Source organism: Archocentrus centrarchus, chromosome 17 (genome assembly GCF_007364275.1).
Source record: "Archocentrus centrarchus isolate MPI-CPG fArcCen1 chromosome 17, fArcCen1, whole genome shotgun sequence".
NCBI lineage: Eukaryota > Metazoa > Chordata > Actinopteri > Cichliformes > Cichlidae > Archocentrus > Archocentrus centrarchus.
In genome coordinates this window covers 16,682,623-16,700,818 of record NC_044362.1, presented here as the reverse complement: position 1 = coordinate 16,700,818, position 18,196 = coordinate 16,682,623, and the positions used below count along the sequence as shown (strand labels likewise).

Here is an 18,196-nt window from a genome sequence, read left to right as displayed (position 1 = left end):
ATTCACGTGTAAAAATCAATCAAACTCTGTATAAGGCCACTTGTGATTTTTTTTTGTCCTCAATGAGCAAATCATCCGATGACAGGAATTACACTGCTTTGGAAAGCTGATTTTGAAATAAAATGCCTGTTTTAATTGCTGCTGTCTTCAAGCCCCTACTCAGTAAATATTAGTATATTGCAGTATATTGTGTGTTATACACAGCCATCTGTTACTAGCCAAAATAAACAATTAGAAATGGACATTACTTTCTCCCAAATTACTGATCAGAATATCCCTACACTCCTAAATATTATGGGGTGCATTATATTCACATGAATTACCATAATTGCTATGTTTCTGTTGCGTGTCATTCTGGCATTATAGTCACTCTCTTTTGACTATTCACTGCATAAGAAGTGTCCTCAGAATATACCATCCTCATAAAAAAGTAAAAGTTATCATCCTACAGATGGTCACTGCAGTTCCAGAGTAGGTGACCTTCACTCCTCTTTCAAGAGATTAGGTCACTATTGGAGCTCTGGAGAGCCATTGCAGGGAACATTTAGCTAATCACTGCCTCTGCACACAGAATACCAATATACCGGACTGTAGGAACCATAAACATTGATACTAAATCCACTCAAACTGAAGAGAAGGGGCACTTAACTGGCAACCGGTAAAGAATATGGAAATTGAACTTTCATTATTATCCGTTACAGTTTGAGAACAGCCATTTTTATTGCAGCTCTAGGGCAATCTATTCTCCATAGCCCCGCTGACCTTAACCAGTTTTATCCTGAATCCAATGTCAGTTTGATGATGTCATAATGGAGAGAAAACCATTGTAGCTGTGTGCGATTTGTGATCATTCTCTTCTCTTTTTTTAAATCCCCCATTCCTTGTTTCTACTTCATTGTGAGAGAAATGTAGTGGTAATAAAATTTGATGAGATGGTAATATTGGTAGTATAATAGGAGAAAAGCGCAATAGTGTGTCACAATGCATTTTTAATTGCCACAGTTTGGAATAGTGCAGTCTGATCCCATAAAAATGTTGGAAGAAGAAAAAAAAAAGGCGTGCGGCAGATTAATTGCTGATAATGCAGTGATATGCTATGGAAATTAGAGATGACTGAGTGTTAAACACAGTTTTATTACAACAATAGCTTTTCCCCTGTCACCCTAAGTGCCTTTGGGTTGTAACATAGATTTTATCTACTTTCCATTGACATATTACAGCAAATTTAGTTTCCCTGCTCTCCCCGATTTCTACTTCCCACTTCTTATCAGCGAAGGCTTGTGGATTTTTATTTATTTATTTTTTGCTCAAAACATTCCTAGGGTTCAGAAAAAGTGCATGTTGGCTTCTGTTGGAGGTTAAGAAGGGAAAGAGGCTCTTTTTCCAAATGGGTGCTTGTTGTAATCTGATAGTGAAGGCAGTTCCAATCGTTCAGGATAGTGTGGGGCCTTATCGGCTGTCGGGGCTCAAACGAGCCCCTGTATCTGCTACCTTTGAGATAGAGAGCAAAGCCACATATCTTTTGCACTTGGCATTTTCCGGAGGGCTGGTGGTGACAGTGTCCACCACCTGACAATGCCAATCATATACAGCCACAAGACCAGCTGACGAAGATGTTTGACACAGGTGCCTATGAGGATTCAAACCTGGAACACAGAAAGCTGTAGGTGGTAAAAACTGTAACAGGAAAACTTCGAGGCCCGAGTACAGGTTTGCAAACAACAAACTGTAAGTTGGTCTGTGAATTATTTTAAGGGTTTTCTCTTATCTATGAAGCAGAGTCTTCATTTAAATCTGTCCTTTTTGCTTACCGTTGCACATCTCAGCATTGCTTGAATGTAGACAATCTGTCACTGGAAGGTCTGACTCAAACTGAAAACCTTTTTTTTTTTTTTGGCTGATTGAAAGACTGCCTATAGGGGGATAATTGCAGGGGAAAGGGTGAATTCAGACAGGAAATATAACTGTGTTATATCTGAGTTTGTATCAACAATTCACGTTTCTCTGCAGGTCTAGACAACATTCAGAGGATTGCTGCTCAGGGGCGTTATGAACTGAGGATTGACATGAGGGATGGACAGGAGTCAGTCTACGCCAATTATGACAAGTTCTCCATTGGAGATGCAAGAAACCTCTACAAGCTGAGGATAGGAGAATACAATGGCACTGCTGGTAATTTATAAGAAGCAATATTTTCAGGATGTACATTTGTTAGCATACCTCATTATTTTACATTATATTTGGTTCTGTAGATGAATACCTTGAAATAGCCAGTGGTGACACTGTCAGTTTTTGCCATATGACCTCCTGTTATGTCAGAATTGTCCCAGTGCCTCCGCTGTCATTTGTTTTTGTCTTGCTTGATCTGGTAAGACTGTCTCAGCACTCCTCCACATTTCCATTCCTGTCCATTTAGTCTGTCAGTGTGACAGTACACCACAATTACCCATCATCCCCTCATGTTTATGATTGTAATTTTCTCTGCCAAGATAAACTCAAAAAGCCTGAAGTAGGGACTTTTTTCCTCTCTCTTCCTGTTATACAGTATCTCCCCATCAACCTTCTGCTTTTATTGGGTCATTTATGTCCCCTGTTCATGCCATAATTCACAGAAGCTCTGTTTCTGCCTACCGTGCAGTACTAATATTTTAAGCTCTCCATCTCTCTCTCTCTCTCTCTCTCTCTCTCTCTCTCTCTCTCTCTCTCTCTCTCTCCCTCTCTCCCCCTCCTGTGATCCCAGGTGACTCTTTGAGCTACCACCAGGGTCGGCCCTTCTCGACAAAAGACAGAGACAATGACATTGCTGTCACTAACTGTGCCTTGTCATACAAAGGAGCCTGGTGGTACAAAAACTGTCACCGGGCCAACCTCAATGGCAAATACGGCGAGTCCAGACACAGCCAGGTCAGTGCTCCTTTAGATACATCATCTGATTAAAAAGTGAATATGATGAATAAAGCAGTCACACAGTACATCATTGTGACAACAATTTTGTGGTGCAAGATTGATTTACCTAAACTAAGGAAGAGCAAATCTACCGCACTTGTTTTACTCTATTTGAGGCATACAAATGAAATATGAATAGGTATCGGAGAACACCAGCAACCCCAAGAGCACTATGCTAGTTAAATTGACAGTATATTCAGGAATGCTCAGCATACACCTTCAGCCTGTGTGTGTGTGACTGAAGCTAGTTATTTTGTTTTTGTGCTTCTTGAATTCATTTGTGTTCATTCAAATAGGAAATATGTTTTATATAAACCTTATTTCAGAGTAAACCTGTAAACAGTGTTCAAAGTGGGAGTACAACTCTTTTTTTTTGCTTCTGGAATCATATGGCTCAGTTAAGTAGGACAGTAACTGCAACTAGGAAAAATGAAAAATTGGTGGTTGTAAGGTGATTGCATTGAATTTTTTCGCATTTGGTGATCGAATGCAAGTAGTTAGGAGGCAACCTGTCTCCAAAGAATTACAGTCTGATTTGTCCTGACTGCTGTCAGTCTCAGGCTGATTGGCAAACGTTTGTGAATAATTTCCATCTAATTTATAAATGCAGACAGATTGCCAGCCATTGCAATCAGTCTGTGCTATTGGCCTGGGCTGCAATGCCTCTCTTTGTAATAGGGGGCTTGACTCAACTGGTTGCCAACTGCTTGTGTTCTTCTTATATTCCTATATGAATCCAAGGCAACTGAGCCATTCTGTAGTTAAATTGCTGTCCTGCAGCAACTAGTGGTCACTATTTGTGGAGAAATTTCTTAATTTCTCTTTCAGATCTGTGAGGTTCTGGAATATAAGTAGTTAATGTGAATTTCTGTTTGATGTGAATTTCTGTATGTGTAAAGGACAAAAGATTTGCAACAGATTTGCAGTTTTCTCAGATTTATCACAGTTAATCACCAACCGTCTGTCCATCCATCCATGCATCCATTTTCTTCCACTTGTCCAGGGCTGGGTTGAAGGGGCAGTAGCCTAAGCAGAGAAACCCAGACCACCCTCTTCCCAACCACCTCCTCCAGCTTATCCAGGCCAGCCGAGAGATATAATCTCTCCAGCGTGTCCTGGGTCTTTCCTGAGCCCTCTCAGGAACACCTCACCCAGGAGGCACCCAGGAGATCTAGTAAAATCTGGTCCTAGTTAAATGGTCAAACCACCTCAATGGGCTCCTTCCGATGTGAAGTAGTAGTGGGTCTACTCTGTGGTTCTTGAATAGCTGCACTCTTCACCCTTATTTCAAATAGAGAGTCCACCACCCTTCAGAGGAAGCTCATTTCTGCTTCTTGTATCCGGGATCTCTTTCTTTCAGTCACTACGCGAAGCTCGTAACCATTGGTGAGGTTAGCAACATAGATTGACTGGTAAATCGACAGCTTCACTTTTACGCTCATCTTTGGACATTCCACCCTTTTCCAACTGAGGACCATGGCTTCAGACTTGGAGGTGCTGATCCTGATGCCTGCCGCTTCACACTTGGCTGCTAACTGCTCCAGTGTGAGCTGGAGGCCACCACCTGATGAAACCAACAGAACCACGTCATCCTCTAAAAGGAAAGATGAGATTCCGAAGCTGCCAAGGCGTAAGCCTTCCTCTTCTTGGCTACACCTAGGAATTCTGTCCATAAAAATTATGAACAGAATCAGTGACAAAGGGCAGCCCTGCAGAGTCCAACACCCACTTCCAGAGGGTGTGCTCCAACTATTGGGGGATGGCACTCCTCGGCCTCCCCAGTAAGGTCTATGCCAGGGTGCTGGAAAGGAGAGTTTGTCTGTGAGTCAAACCTCAGATTCAAGAGGAACAATGAGGTTTGTGTCCTGGTTGTGGAACACTGAACCAGCTCTTTATCCTATCAAAGATATTTGAGTGTGCATGGACATCTATTCAACAAGTGTTTTAAGGAACTGGAGAAGGATTGGGAGCACGGGGTGTCTGGCCCATTGTTATGAACCATTCAGTCCCTGCACAAATGCACTGAGAGCTTAGTCTGCATTGCTGGCAGTAAGTCAGTCAGCCCTTTGTAGTAGGAATGAAATTTGAATGGGTGGGTGTGTCCAAATTTTTGACTGGTCCTGTATGGTCAGAATTTCTCCTTCTGTCACTCACTGATTACTGGCCAACAAATATTTGTTCAGAACATTTTGATGTTGCAGTAAAATCTTTAGAATATTGCTACTTTATCCTTTTAGATATTTGTGTAAAATCTTTTCATAATGTGCTCCCTGCGCCCACAGTAACCTTGATCTTTGATGACCAAAATGTAATCACGTCATACTTGGGTCCAAATAAACTTTGTGCCAAATACCATGTTTACAAGAACAGGAATCCTGAAACTCCGTTCAGTTTTACTGCATAGATGTGCCAGTTCTAAGTGAGGAATTATTTTTTTTTTCTTTTCTTTTCTTTTTTTTTTTTGGCGGGGGGGCTATTTGAATGAACCAAGTCTGTAAATGCCATCTCTTGAAAAGGGCTGTGTTTTGAAAGTTTATCTTGGCATTTACAAGTCTCACTTTAATGGGCTCCAATACAGAGCAGTGATTAAAGGCTAAAACTTGTCATTATGAAAGGGTAATAATTAGTAAATGAAATCACAGAGAACTTGCTACCAGCATCCATCTTGATGAAGGAGTTTTTAATGAAAGGTCAAAATTTGAAGGACCAAATCTGCTACAACACTCGTCTAATTTTAATGGAACATGTAGAGAGGATGGAGCTTGATACTAATTCATCAAGAGATAGGCTTTCATTTCCCAGTAAGTTCAAATAATTCAAGTATTTGAAGTTTACGCAAGGCATGGAACAAACTGTTAAATGTGAGATTAAAAATAACAAACATAGGCACCCCAGCCATACTCTAAAATGGACACCTTTTTGTGTTCAGTACATGTTAGGTGGGATAATTGAGGGCTTTTTGTGTCTTTTTGACTGGTGTGTGATGTACCGCTCTTTGCCTGCTCCGTGCTGAAATAGCTCGATGTGTTGTGTGAAGCCATGATTAGGCTGAGCCACGAGGACTTTGGAGCATCGCCGCTTCTCTCACTCTGCTCGGCGCCTTTCTCTTCATCCTTTTAATGACATGAAACAGGAACAGGTGGCTGCAGAGATGGACAGGTATAAAGACAGCCAGAGAAAGAAATGTTGGTGGTGATGGGGATTAGAAAGGCTAGAGTGAGAGTGTAATTACACTGGGGTTGTATTTGTGGTACAACCCCAGTGTAAGGATTCCTGTCATCCTGTTTTGAATGCTTTTAAATGAAATGAAAGTGCACTTAAATCAAAGCATAACTTTTCCATCTTCAGAAAAATCTCATGTGCTTTGCCTGCGTAAAAACTCCTGTCGACTGGAGCTGCTTACCAGATTGTACTTGTTGCTTTTACAGGGTATCAACTGGTACCACTGGAAAGGCCACGAGTTTTCCATTCCCTTTGTGGAGATGAAGATGAGGCCGTTCAATTTCCGCAGCATCAGCAGCAAGAGGAGGCGGTCTGCCCCTGTATAAACGAACCACCACAATCCAGCCCAGAGTCATCGATAAATTGAGTTCGGATGTTGAGTTTTTGCTATTTGCGTACCTCACTGACAGGAGCAGCAGGCTGGAATGTGACCGCGGCGGGGCACGTTAGTGAGGCTCAAAGAAGAGGCAGAATATGACAAAAAGATACTAATATTTTATTAAAAGATTAATATACTACCAACAATGAGAGGGTGTTATAACCATGGATGTAATGATAAATTAGCAGAGAGGCTGAAGCAACGTCCGAACTCTGTTGATCTCTGCACCTGCCCAGCTTCTTTCCCTGCTGTACTTCTACCCAGAAGTTAGAAGACACTGTATGTAATTTATTAAATACTTTGAATGACAATGGTTCTGTTTGCTGTATAAAACAAAACAAAACTAAAAAAAAAAAAAAAAAAAAAAAAGCAGAGAGGAAAGGCAAACCAAGAAGCTTCGTTTTTTTCTGTTAATCTGTGATTTGTCTTTTCCTAGGATGTGCTCAGAAATGCCCTCAGGAGTGAGAGCTAGCATTATTTTAACCGTTACTAAATAACACTTTTAACTAAAAGAAAAAACAAACAAAAAAACTGTATATGCCCTTAAAACCCTTATCTGTAATATATATATATATTTTTATACCTGATATCGTGACAAAGTCCATTTATTTAACATGATTTGATGCCTTGGTTTTTGATCCTGTATTAAGTTAACATAATGACAAATTTTGGATTCTGGAAAATTAGCATTAAAAGCGAAAACGGAACATCCGGAGTTAGCGTTCACAAAGCAGTGCACCAGCAGCAGCTTCGTAAACATTTGTTTTATTTATTCTGTTACATTATCCTTGGTGTGATATTTAAAGCAGAATGAAAATAACTATCTGTATTATTATTATTATTATTGGTGGCCACACTGAGACAGTATTTGCACTGTGAGTGGGAACACAGCAAAGCTATTGTCGTTCATTGAGTTCATTTCTTTAGTTGCTAATGGGCGTTATATTTTTCCTGCTCTTCTTTTTTGAGCATATTACAATCACCTAATTGCTGTTTGACCCCTGCTATAGATGCTGTGATTGCTTGCAGAGATGGTGCTGATAGATGCAACATTTAACCAAAGACCTGCATAATAAAGGCCCGGCCTGCTGTTTGGAAAGATGCCAGTCACTTCTATCACCAAAGTCACTGAAGCAGCTTTCCCCTATGTTAATAGAGTCCCACTTTTCAGGGCCTTTTATGGTAACCATGTCCCCGGGCGTCATTTTATGCATTATGATCACTAAATTCTATGCAGGGGAAAGTCTGGGTACAGTGCGTGTTTTAGCCTGCCTCTCTCCCACTGCTGGCTGAAACGAAGCTAACAAAGAAAGCAGAACAGTCGGTGGAGAGGAGCCAAGGCTTTCTTCTGTGCTCCTCTTTTACTCGCTTCGCAATTTAAGCTCCCCTGGTGAAACAATAAAAATCAGCAAACACAGCTGAGCCTGTCTTCTTTTTTAGCAGGGTGGGTGTAATCTGCAGCATGCCCACCAAACATTTTGTTTTAATTCACCGCTCACAGAGTCACACAAAGAGTTGGGTGCCAGTTGGTTTTCTTGGAATCGTTTTCTTGCAGTTTCCTGCCTCCTCTGCGGGAGGAAAAAATGGGGTCTGCGGAGTCTGAGGAGGAACCACACATGACCGACTCTGCTCTCTGGCCTTAAACTATCAATGAAAAGAAAATGTATTCTCGATAACAATCCATAGAAATCAGTGCCACCATCGCTGCAAGCAACATTTTGTGTCACATTCAATTTTCTGAATCCTTTTTTCGCCTCTTTGATCAGCTGGATAGCGTGTTCTTCTTTGCTGCTTCACTTTTCTCACTGAAGTGAGCCAGCAGCTCTGGCTCCTATGGTTACTGTGTATATTTTTTTTTTTTTATAATTTTTCCCCTCTTTAGACTTGAAAATATTAGTAACTCTCCCCTCTATTAACTTACTAATAATATATTCATGTAGATATAGAGCTGAAAATACTGTGTCTTTTGATGTGTTCCCCCTTTAGATGCAAACTAATTCAGCAAGCGCTCTTGAACGTCTCCATTTTAACTGCTGTATTTTTAACCAGTGTTGTGCTAAAGGAGGGATGGAGACTTCTGCATGTCCACTAAACTGCAAACAAGAGCCTGGTAGGAAATAACGAAAGTCCTGAAGATGTGTTTCAATTTGATTTGTAGTCACGTTTCTTTGCTGATCTGGGTAAAAGGTGCTCCTGAAGTGGTTTGTTAGGTAGAAGATGTAGATCACTTTGATTATCAGCCTCTAAGTCAGGTGATCACATGATGTCTCCTAAGTCTGATTTATGTTTCAGTGTCTAAGTGACTGCTTCAGACTCCCTCGTGCAGTCCACCTCCCATAGTGATTTATAATCGAGTAGAGAATTAACTGTACTTCTTTCATTAACTAATTAGATGAAGTTTGCCTCAGTGGGTTTTTTGTATGAGGAACAAAGGTTGGGAAGCTTTGCAGAAAAGGAAAAGAATGTCATTTGCATTGTGAGGGATAGTTCTCACTGCAAATTATATGGTGCTCTTAAACCCGAGAAGAAAGTTAATGTTATATTTTATATGTTTTTCTTTTTTTTTTTTTTTTTTTTTTTTTCTTTTTTGCAATAATCCTTCAACGGTTTCAAACTGTGTCACAGAGACTTGAAATTATACAGAAAAAAAAAAGCCTGAAATATTTTCTTTATTATTTACTTCTCTCATCATGTGAAATCAAGTTCTGTTCTTTTTTCTTTTTTTTTGTGACATTTGGTCTATATTTTGTGTTTTCTATAATATTTTCAATCTACCGTACAGCATCTGGTTTAAAGAGTGCATTTCGCCCCAGTTGCTTAAACTTAAGACTCATTACTTTTGCCAGACTGTATTACTGCTTGTACTGAGCTTCTTACAAAAAGGCCTGTCACAATGCCACCTTTGATATTATATGATCATTTTATGCCGCCGATATACTGACAGCATAATAATTGGGGCATACCCAAATGCTTCAAAGCTTGGAACGTGTCCATCCAAATCATATGCTTCTTTTATTTTACATCAAGTTAGCTAAAACATTGGTGACATTCTCGATAGACACAACATTGATATTGATGACGTGCCCATATGTTGTATAATTACCCAGTAATGTATTTATCTTGACAGGCCCCAGTTACAGGAGAGGACATCTGTCCCCTTTATTTATTTCACTGCTATTTATTTTCCAGTTTCTTTGTGACTGGTGTGACACAACAACAAAAAATATTTTATTTATTGTGTTTGTGTTCACAGATGAATTAACTGATATTGCCACTGTGGTTGGTAATAGCTGTTATATAGGCAGATACTGTAACTGCATCCATTTGAAATCTCGCCATGGAAATGTAAATGTTGCTAAAATGTGATCTTGACTGTTTGAAAAGCTCATATAAGCTGAATCTAGGATTTATTGTTGGATAACCTTGGATATTACCGTCAAATTTAGCTCTAGTTTGACTTAAACATGTACTATATAGTTCCTTTTTTAATACATTTTCTACATATTAATAAAATATTCAAATAGTCTGATTTGCTGTCTGACTCTCCTTTTCTTCCCTGGGTGTTGATTGCATGCTGTTGCATAAATTTGATGGTACAGTGAACTGCTCGCAAGGTCTTTTACATTCTTGTACATCTTTGCTTAGCAGACATTCATTTTTGAGTCACATTTTAAATGAAACAAATTGAGCACCGAGAACCGACGTCTTGTCCTAAACTTATCAAAGTCTCGCCCCCCCTGTAATTGGAGGCCATTAAAAACTGAACTGAAATGCAACTTCTACTTGTGAATCGTGGCAGGTGCAGTAATAACAGTCTGTCAGTGTGGTCGGGCTACAAGACCTCTGATTTATTCTCATACAGAGCAGCAAAACAGGCCTGCATGTACCTAAAAAAAACCCCACCATACAATATCACAACACCCACATACAGCAGGACAGTGACACGTTCATTCAGAGAAGAGGTATGTATGGGTGCAATTTTAAGTGAAATTGATTTTTTTCTTTTTTCTTTTTAGGACTATACTGTACATTGTAATAGGAATATCAGGGAAGGAAGAGGCTTATGTTTAAATGAATAGTTGAACCTTCTGGGAATACACTGTCTAAAGCTTAGAATGAGGAAGATAATCAGCCTCACAATTTAGTCTTTTTACTTATTGTAGACAAAAGTAAAACGTGTAATCCCTCTATTTAAAAACAATAGGCTTGAATATGTACAGTAGTTAAAAAAACTAAGTACACCCTTACTGCCTCCATAGGAATAAAGTAGGTAAGTAACAGCCAGGTACTGCTAATGAACTGCGCTTGATTAACTGATCATCAGCAAGTGTGAGCACCTCCATAAAAGCAGAAGTTTTACTGGTCTGAAGCATTCGTGGTTTAGACCAGCAAATTCACCCCGAGGTCAGACTGCAGTGCTCAGACAACCTGCAAAAAAGCCCAAGAGCTACATCTCTGACTCCACAGGCCTCAGTTAGCAGGTTAAATATTAAAGTTGGACAGATAAGAGATGTGGAGATGTTTGTCCATAATGCACAGCATATTAGCTCAAACACCTCATACCAGCTGTCAAGTGTGTTATGCATTTGGGCTTGTTTTGCAGCCACAGGCCCTGGGCACCATGTTTTCAATGAGTCAACCATGAAGTCCTCTGTATGCGAAAGTATTCCTGAGTCAAATGTGAAGCCATCTGTCTGTCAGATAAAGCTTAGCCAAAACTGGGTCATGCAACAGGACAATAATTCCAAGGATAAAAGCAAATCTGCAACTGAAAAAGAAAAGAATCAAGGTGTTGCAATGGCCCAGTCAAAGTGCAGACCTCAACCTGATTGAAATGCTGTGGTGAGACCTTAGGAGAGCTGTGCAACGCTGAAAAGAAGAGTGGGCAAAAATTCCTACACGATGATGCCAGAGATTGAGAAAGTCACAATGAAAAGGATTACTTCAAGTTATTGGAGCTAAAGGTGGTTCTGCCAGCTATTGAATCATGTCGAAAGACTGCATGTGTCTATTCACCAAATATAAAACGGCTTCGATGTTCAGGCCAATATGGCAGAGAAATGGAAAAGAACTCCAAGCACAGTTTTTCTGCCAATTCAGCTGAGACACAGCACAGAATTTATCGCTCCTAAAGGTAGGGGAAACTCTTATCTTATCTCCTTAGTATAAATGTAGGCTTTATTAGGCTCATTTTCTTAATAACTGGGTTTAATCAAAGATTATGCAGTAACAGGTGTGGATCTTCAATCACAACAAGTTTGAGTCTGCAGAAAAAATATGCACATCTATAAATATACACATGCATTATTGTTTTTTTATTATTATGCACAGCTACAATACTCACAAACCTTGAGTTCAGCAGTTTTAAGATTCGTTGTTTGATAACAGCATGTTCTAATTATCCAATAATAATCCATCCAAGTGTTTGGTCAGCAAAAAACAACTTTGGTAAGTAATGAGGCCGTGCGAAGTTTGTGAATATATTAGAGTCAAACACAAATAAGTGAGCAGCACAGCCTTTACTAATGGAGTAAAGGTCAGAGAGAGAAGCTTTAGTCTTCACCAAAACAAAACACTTCACATGCACAGCCGGATCATTAAAGCAATTCTCGTAATTTGATGAGGATCTCTGGTCATGTGGAACTGATATGTGTAGTTGTGTGACATTTTCTTCATAATTTACACAACATTCAGCAAGCTCACAATGGGGCACTGTGCCTAACTCATCCTTTAGCCAATCACAGAGCTCAAACCAGAGGCCTATACTACAAAGCAGGATTTGGCTAATTTCCAGGCAACTGCAGGAAAACCTAAAAAAAAAAATAAAAAAAAAAGCCTTTCATAACTGAACACCCTGGGTTTTTAGTTATGAAAGTGGGTCTCTTCTTACCAGACTAGATCGCCATGGCAATTTATGCTGAGACCTAACCTGCCCTGGAGCAGGATATGTCAGAGATCAACAGGTATGAAATAACTGCCTCAGTTCACCAGGAATCATTCCCTTAACCTCAGTGGAATGGAGTAAAATATGTCATGAGTTCTTGGACTTATATTAAGTGTATTTTGTTTGATTTCTTGTATGCTTATTGTTTATAATTTATATTTGTGTAGTTCCTTAGTATTTATCTCTAGTGCTTAATTGCAGTTGCTATTTGTAGTTGAGTTTAGTTGCTCCTCAGGGTTCCTTAGCTGAGCCTATCCAAGCTGTCATTGGGCGTGAGGCGGGGTGCACCCTGCACAAGTCGCAATCTGTCGCGGGGCTAACACAGAAAGACAGACAACCATTCACACTCACATTCACCTATGGGCAATGTAGAATCACCAGTTAACCTAACCCCACTAACTGCATGCCTGTGGGAGGAAGCCGGAGTACCTGGAGAGAAACCACGCAGACACGTGGAGAACATGCAAACTCCACACAGAAAGATGGTGGAGTCAAACCCAAGACCTTCTTGATAATTCCTTGATTTTTTTCCCTAAAGGCTGTAAACAATTTTATAAGGATTAATACACAATCCTAAACCAGGGTACCTATTTGTACTTGAGGACTTCATGATAAGTTTAGACTTGATACAAACTTCCAGTAGCTTTCTCTGTCTCAGTACCAATAGTTACCAGTTAAACTCCTCTAAGTAGCTGCTGTGTGATGTAATCTGACAGATCTGGAGAAAACAGCATTCTCTTAGTGTGCACCTTGGACATGGAATAATTTACAGAATGACCTAAGTTCAAACATGCCTGCATTGGTGAGTTTAAAAGCATAATAAGGAATGCAGTGAAAGAGACTTGTGGCTGTTTCTTTTGGGAAGCCACTTATTGCTTTAATGTTTTATGTTATGGGTATTTTTTAGATTGTGTGTTTGTTGTGATTTATATTTTATGTTGTATTTGTAGTGTTATTGAGATGTTTTGAGTTTGTTTTGCTGCTATCTTGACGAGGAGATTGTGATTTCAGTGGGAATTCCTGGTAAAAAAAAAAGGTGATAATAAGAGTAGACATGCCCTACATTTGAATTAAAAAAGCAAAAAACAAGCAGGGCTAAAATAGTCTCATGCACATCTAAACAACTGAATATCATAGTTTTATCTTTCTTTGTAACATCTGCCACTCTTCTGCCAGTAGACTCATCCACGTTTGTGATTGTCAGTTGCTGACACCCTTTTGCCTTGATAAGTTAACCCAGGGTTAACCTATCAAATTGATAACCACCTTTGTGTGACTGCTTAGACTGATTCCTGATGTTAAGGTAAGTGAATCCAGATGATGGGAAGATATTCTGGGTGAACTTTCTTCATAGTGCATGACCCTGATCAAATTAATCTTGATGTCTTTCACAGTTAGAAGACACAAAATCATAATGTATGATGATTAAACACAACCAAATACAGACTAATGATGAATGTGGCTCAGACAACAAATGATATATTTCCAAGGGAGGGAAAAATGTGATCAACCCAGTTAGGATGTGCGTGTTTTTCAGTGTTTTGGGGCTTTTTTTCTTTTTCTTTTTTTTTTTTTTTAAGGTAGTGAGGTCAGCAACTCACCCAGCAGCACTAAAGCCTCCCCCTGCCCACTCTTTTTGTTGTTGTTGTTGTTTTGGCCAACTTAACCAGCTTTAAGTTGGCAGGGATTATTATTCTGTGATCCTGACGGTGCTGCTTCCTCATTCCTGTGGGTTCCTGAATATGTTTTTTTTCCTCCTTTTTGTTTTTCCCACACTGAGTCCCTCTCTCTGGCCAGTGAACTTAGACATCTGATTCATCCACTCTTGAACCTCCAGCAGTATTTAAACTTCACATATTTTCTGTCAAATCGTTCATATCACCAGCACGGTAGTGAAACCTCTGGGCAATTCAAAGTGCAGCTCTTGTTTCTCACTTCCTAGTAACCTCTTGTCTCCTATGCCTCAGGTTTAGTTCGTCCACTCACGTGTGCCTATTGCTTTGCTCAGCTCTTCAGCTCATTGAGGATTAATCCAGTCTGTCCTGCTTCCCGCTCTACATCATTTCTCTCCCTGCATCCCCTTATAACCAACCAGCATATCACGCTCTCTCTACCAGCTAAAGTCCTGTTCTTCAGCTAGATTCAATTCAATTTTCAATTCAATTTTATTTATATAGCGCCAAATCACAACAAACTGTCGCCTCAAGGCACTTTGTATTGTGGGTAAAGACCCTACAATAATACAGAGAAAACCCAACAGTCAAAACGACCCCCTATGAGCAGCACTTGGCGACAGTGGAAAGGAAAAACTCCCTTTTAACAGGAAGAAACCTCCAGCAGAACCAGGCTCGGGGAGGGGCAGTCATCTGCCGCGACCGGTTGGGCTGAGGGGAGAGAAAGACATGCTGTGGAAGAGAGCCAGAGATTAATATCAATTAATGATTAAATGCAGAGTGGAGTATAAACAAAGTAAATAAGGTGAATGAGAAACAGTGCATTATGTGAACCCCCCAGCAGACTAGGCCTATAGCAGCATAACTAAGGGATGGTTCAGGGTCACCTGATCCAGCCCTAACTATAAGCTTTATCATAAAGGAAAGTTTTAAGCCTAATCTTAAAAATAGAGAGGGTGTCTGTCTCCCGAATCCAAGCTGGAAGCTGGTTCCACAGAAGAGGCGCCTGAAAGCTGAAGGCTCTGCCTCCCATTCTACTCTTAAGTATCCGAGGAACCACAAGTAAGCCAGCAGTCTGAGAGCGAAGTGCTCTGTTGGGGTGATATGGGACTATGAGGTCTTTGAGATAAGATGGTGCCTGATTATTCAAGACCTTGTATGTGAGGAGAAGAATTTTAAATTCTATTCTAGATTTAACAGGGAGCCAATGAAGAGAAGCCAATATGGGAGAAATCTGCTCTCTCTTTCTAGTCCCTGTCAGTACTCTAGCTGCAGCATTTTGGATCAGCTGAAGGCTTTTCAGGGAGCTTTTACTGTAGGACAGCCTGATAATAATGAATTACAATAATCCAGTCTAGAAGTAATAAATGCATGAATGAGCTTTTCAGCATCACTCTGAGAAAGGAGGTTTCTAATTTTAGAAATATTGCGCAAATACAAAAAAGCAGTCCTACATATTTGTTTAATATGTGCATTGAAGGACAAATCCTGGTAAAAATGACTCCAAGATTTCTCACAGTGTTACTGGAGGCCAAAGTAATGCCATCCAGAGTAAGTATGTGGTTAGACACCATGTTTCTAAGATTTGTAGGGCCGAGAACAAGAATTTCAGTTTTATCTGAATTTAGAAGCAGGAAATTAGAGGTCATCCAGGCCTTAATGTCTTTAAGACATTCCTGCAGTTTAACTAATTGATGTGTGTCATCTGGCTTCATTGATAGGTAAAGCTGAGTATCATCTGCATAACAATGAAAATTGATGCAGTGCTTTCTAATAATACTGCCTAAGGGAAGCATGTATAATGTAAATAAAATTGTTCCTAGCACAGAACCCTGTGGAACTCCATAATTAACCTTACTGTCTGAAGAAGACTCCCCATTTACATGAACAAATTGGAGTCTATGAGATAAATATGATTCAAACCACTGCAGCGCAGTACCTTTAATACCTATAGCAAGCTCTAATCTCTGTAATAAAATGTTATGGTCAACAGTATCAAAGCTGCACTGAGGTCCAACAGGACAAGTACAGAGATGAGTCCACTGTCAGAGGCTGTAAGAAGGTCATTTGTAACCTTCACTAATGCTGTTTCTGTACTGTGATGAATTCTGAAACCTGACTGAAACTCTTCAAATAAACCGTTCCTCTGCAGATGATCAGTTAGCTGTTTTACAACTACTCTTTCAAGAATCTTTGAGAGAAAAGGAAGGTTGGAGATTGGCCTATAATTAGCTAAGACAGCTGGGTCAAGTGATGGCTTTTTAAGCAGAGGTTTAATTACAGCCACCTTGAAGGTCTGTGGTACATAGCCAACTAATAAAGACTGATTGATCATTTTTAAGATTGAAGTATCAATAATTGGAAAGACTTCTTTGAACAGTCTAGTAGGAATGGGATCTAATAAACATGTTGCTGGTTTGGAGGAAGTAACTATTGAAGTTAACTCTGAAAGATCAACTGGAGCAAAAGAGTCTAAACAAATACCAGCAGTGCTGAAAGCAGCCGAACATGAAGAATAATCTTTGAGATGGTTATGAATAATTTTTTCTCGAATGTCTAAAATTTTATTTGTAAAGAAATCCATGAAGTCACTACTAGTTAACGTGAAAGGAATACTCGGCTCTACAGAGCTCTGACTCTTTGTCAGCCTGGCTACAGTGCTGAAAAGAAACCTGGGGTTGTTCTTATTTTCTTCAATTAATGATGAATAGTAAGATGTCCTAGCTTTAAGGAGGGCTTTTTTATAGAGCAACAAACTCTTTTTCCAGGCTAAATGAGCATCTTCTAATTTAGTGAGACGCCATTCCCTCTCCAGCTTTCGGGTTATCTGCTTTAAGCTGTGCGTTTGTGAATTATACCACGGAGTCAGGCACGTCTGATTTGAGGCTTTCCTTTTCAGAGGAGCCACGCAGTCGTACGCAGTGAGGATGTAAAACTATTGACGAGATAACCGACCTCACTGGGAGCAGAGTTTAGGTAGCTGCTCTGCACTGTGTTGGCACATGGCACTGAAGAGCATAACAATGAAGGAATTAGATCCTTAAACTTAGTTACAGCACTTTCAGAAAGACTTCTACTGTAATTAAACTTATTCCCCATTCAGACAGTCTAAACTTTTGTGCCACAATCACAAACACCTGCAGCAGCATTAATTAGGCCAGAATGACAGAAAAGGAAAAGAATGTATGTATGAAGAAGGCTTCTCGTGTTCCTGAATTTGGTTGTTTGGAGTATTTGCAACACGTTTGTCTGTTTGCCTGTTATGCATACTTGCAGCATGTGTTGTCAAACTGATGGCAACGCACCCCTAATTAATATCTTAATTAACTTGCATTTCCTAGATTTGAATGTGTTTTGTTAAGCTGAGAGTTTAGCTCTCTAAAGACTGTACATTAAGGATACATAAAATTACTGTTATTTTATTGCAACCAGTAGGTGGGGATGTTCCCTCCTTTGAACTTTGTTGTTTCTTATGCAAAAATACAGAACAAGTCAAAAGTCACAAGTATTTTTTTACCACAAAGCATTCTGGTAGAGATATGAAGCAACTTGCTGTATATCGGCTTGCTCATTCATTTTCCAAGATTAAGCTGCAGGATACGATTATTATGTAGGACTTGCTGCAGTATTACTAACCTTCACATGCTACATTGGTTTATGGGGACAGATATGAGGGTCACGTGAAAACCTGGTTTGATCCTGATTGTTTTAGCTTTTTTGCATATTTGTCACACTTCAACATTTCAGATCATCAAACAATTTTTAATATTAGACAAAGATAACCAGAGTGCATACAAAATGCAGTTTTTAAATTATGATTTAACTTATTAAGGGAAATTGCTATAGAAATCTACCCGAACCTGTGTGGAAAAAGTAATAGTTCCCATAACCTAATAACTGTTTGCACCACTCTTGGCCAATCCAAAACCTTCATTTTGTTTTTCTTTGAGCCATTCAGAGGGGGGGCTGCTGATGTGTTTTGGATCATTGTTCTGCTGCATAACCTGAGTGTGCTTGAGCTTCATTCCACGA

At 39.7% G+C, this 18,196-nt stretch overlaps 1 protein-coding gene across 1 annotated transcript in view; it reads left to right on the top strand.

Moving 5' to 3' along the window:
* Window positions 1–10,076, top strand: part of tnr (tenascin R (restrictin, janusin)) — a 224,320-nt gene extending 214,244 nt beyond the window's left edge. The window contains exons 30-32 of the mRNA XM_030751321.1: window positions 2,011–2,172; window positions 2,741–2,904; window positions 6,375–10,076. Coding sequence (XP_030607181.1) covers window positions 2,011–2,172; window positions 2,741–2,904; window positions 6,375–6,494 — 446 coding nt within the window. The 3' untranslated portion in view covers window positions 6,495–10,076. The remainder of the gene's footprint in view (window positions 1–2,010; window positions 2,173–2,740; window positions 2,905–6,374) is intronic.
* Window positions 10,077–18,196: the final 8,120 nt, after the last annotated feature.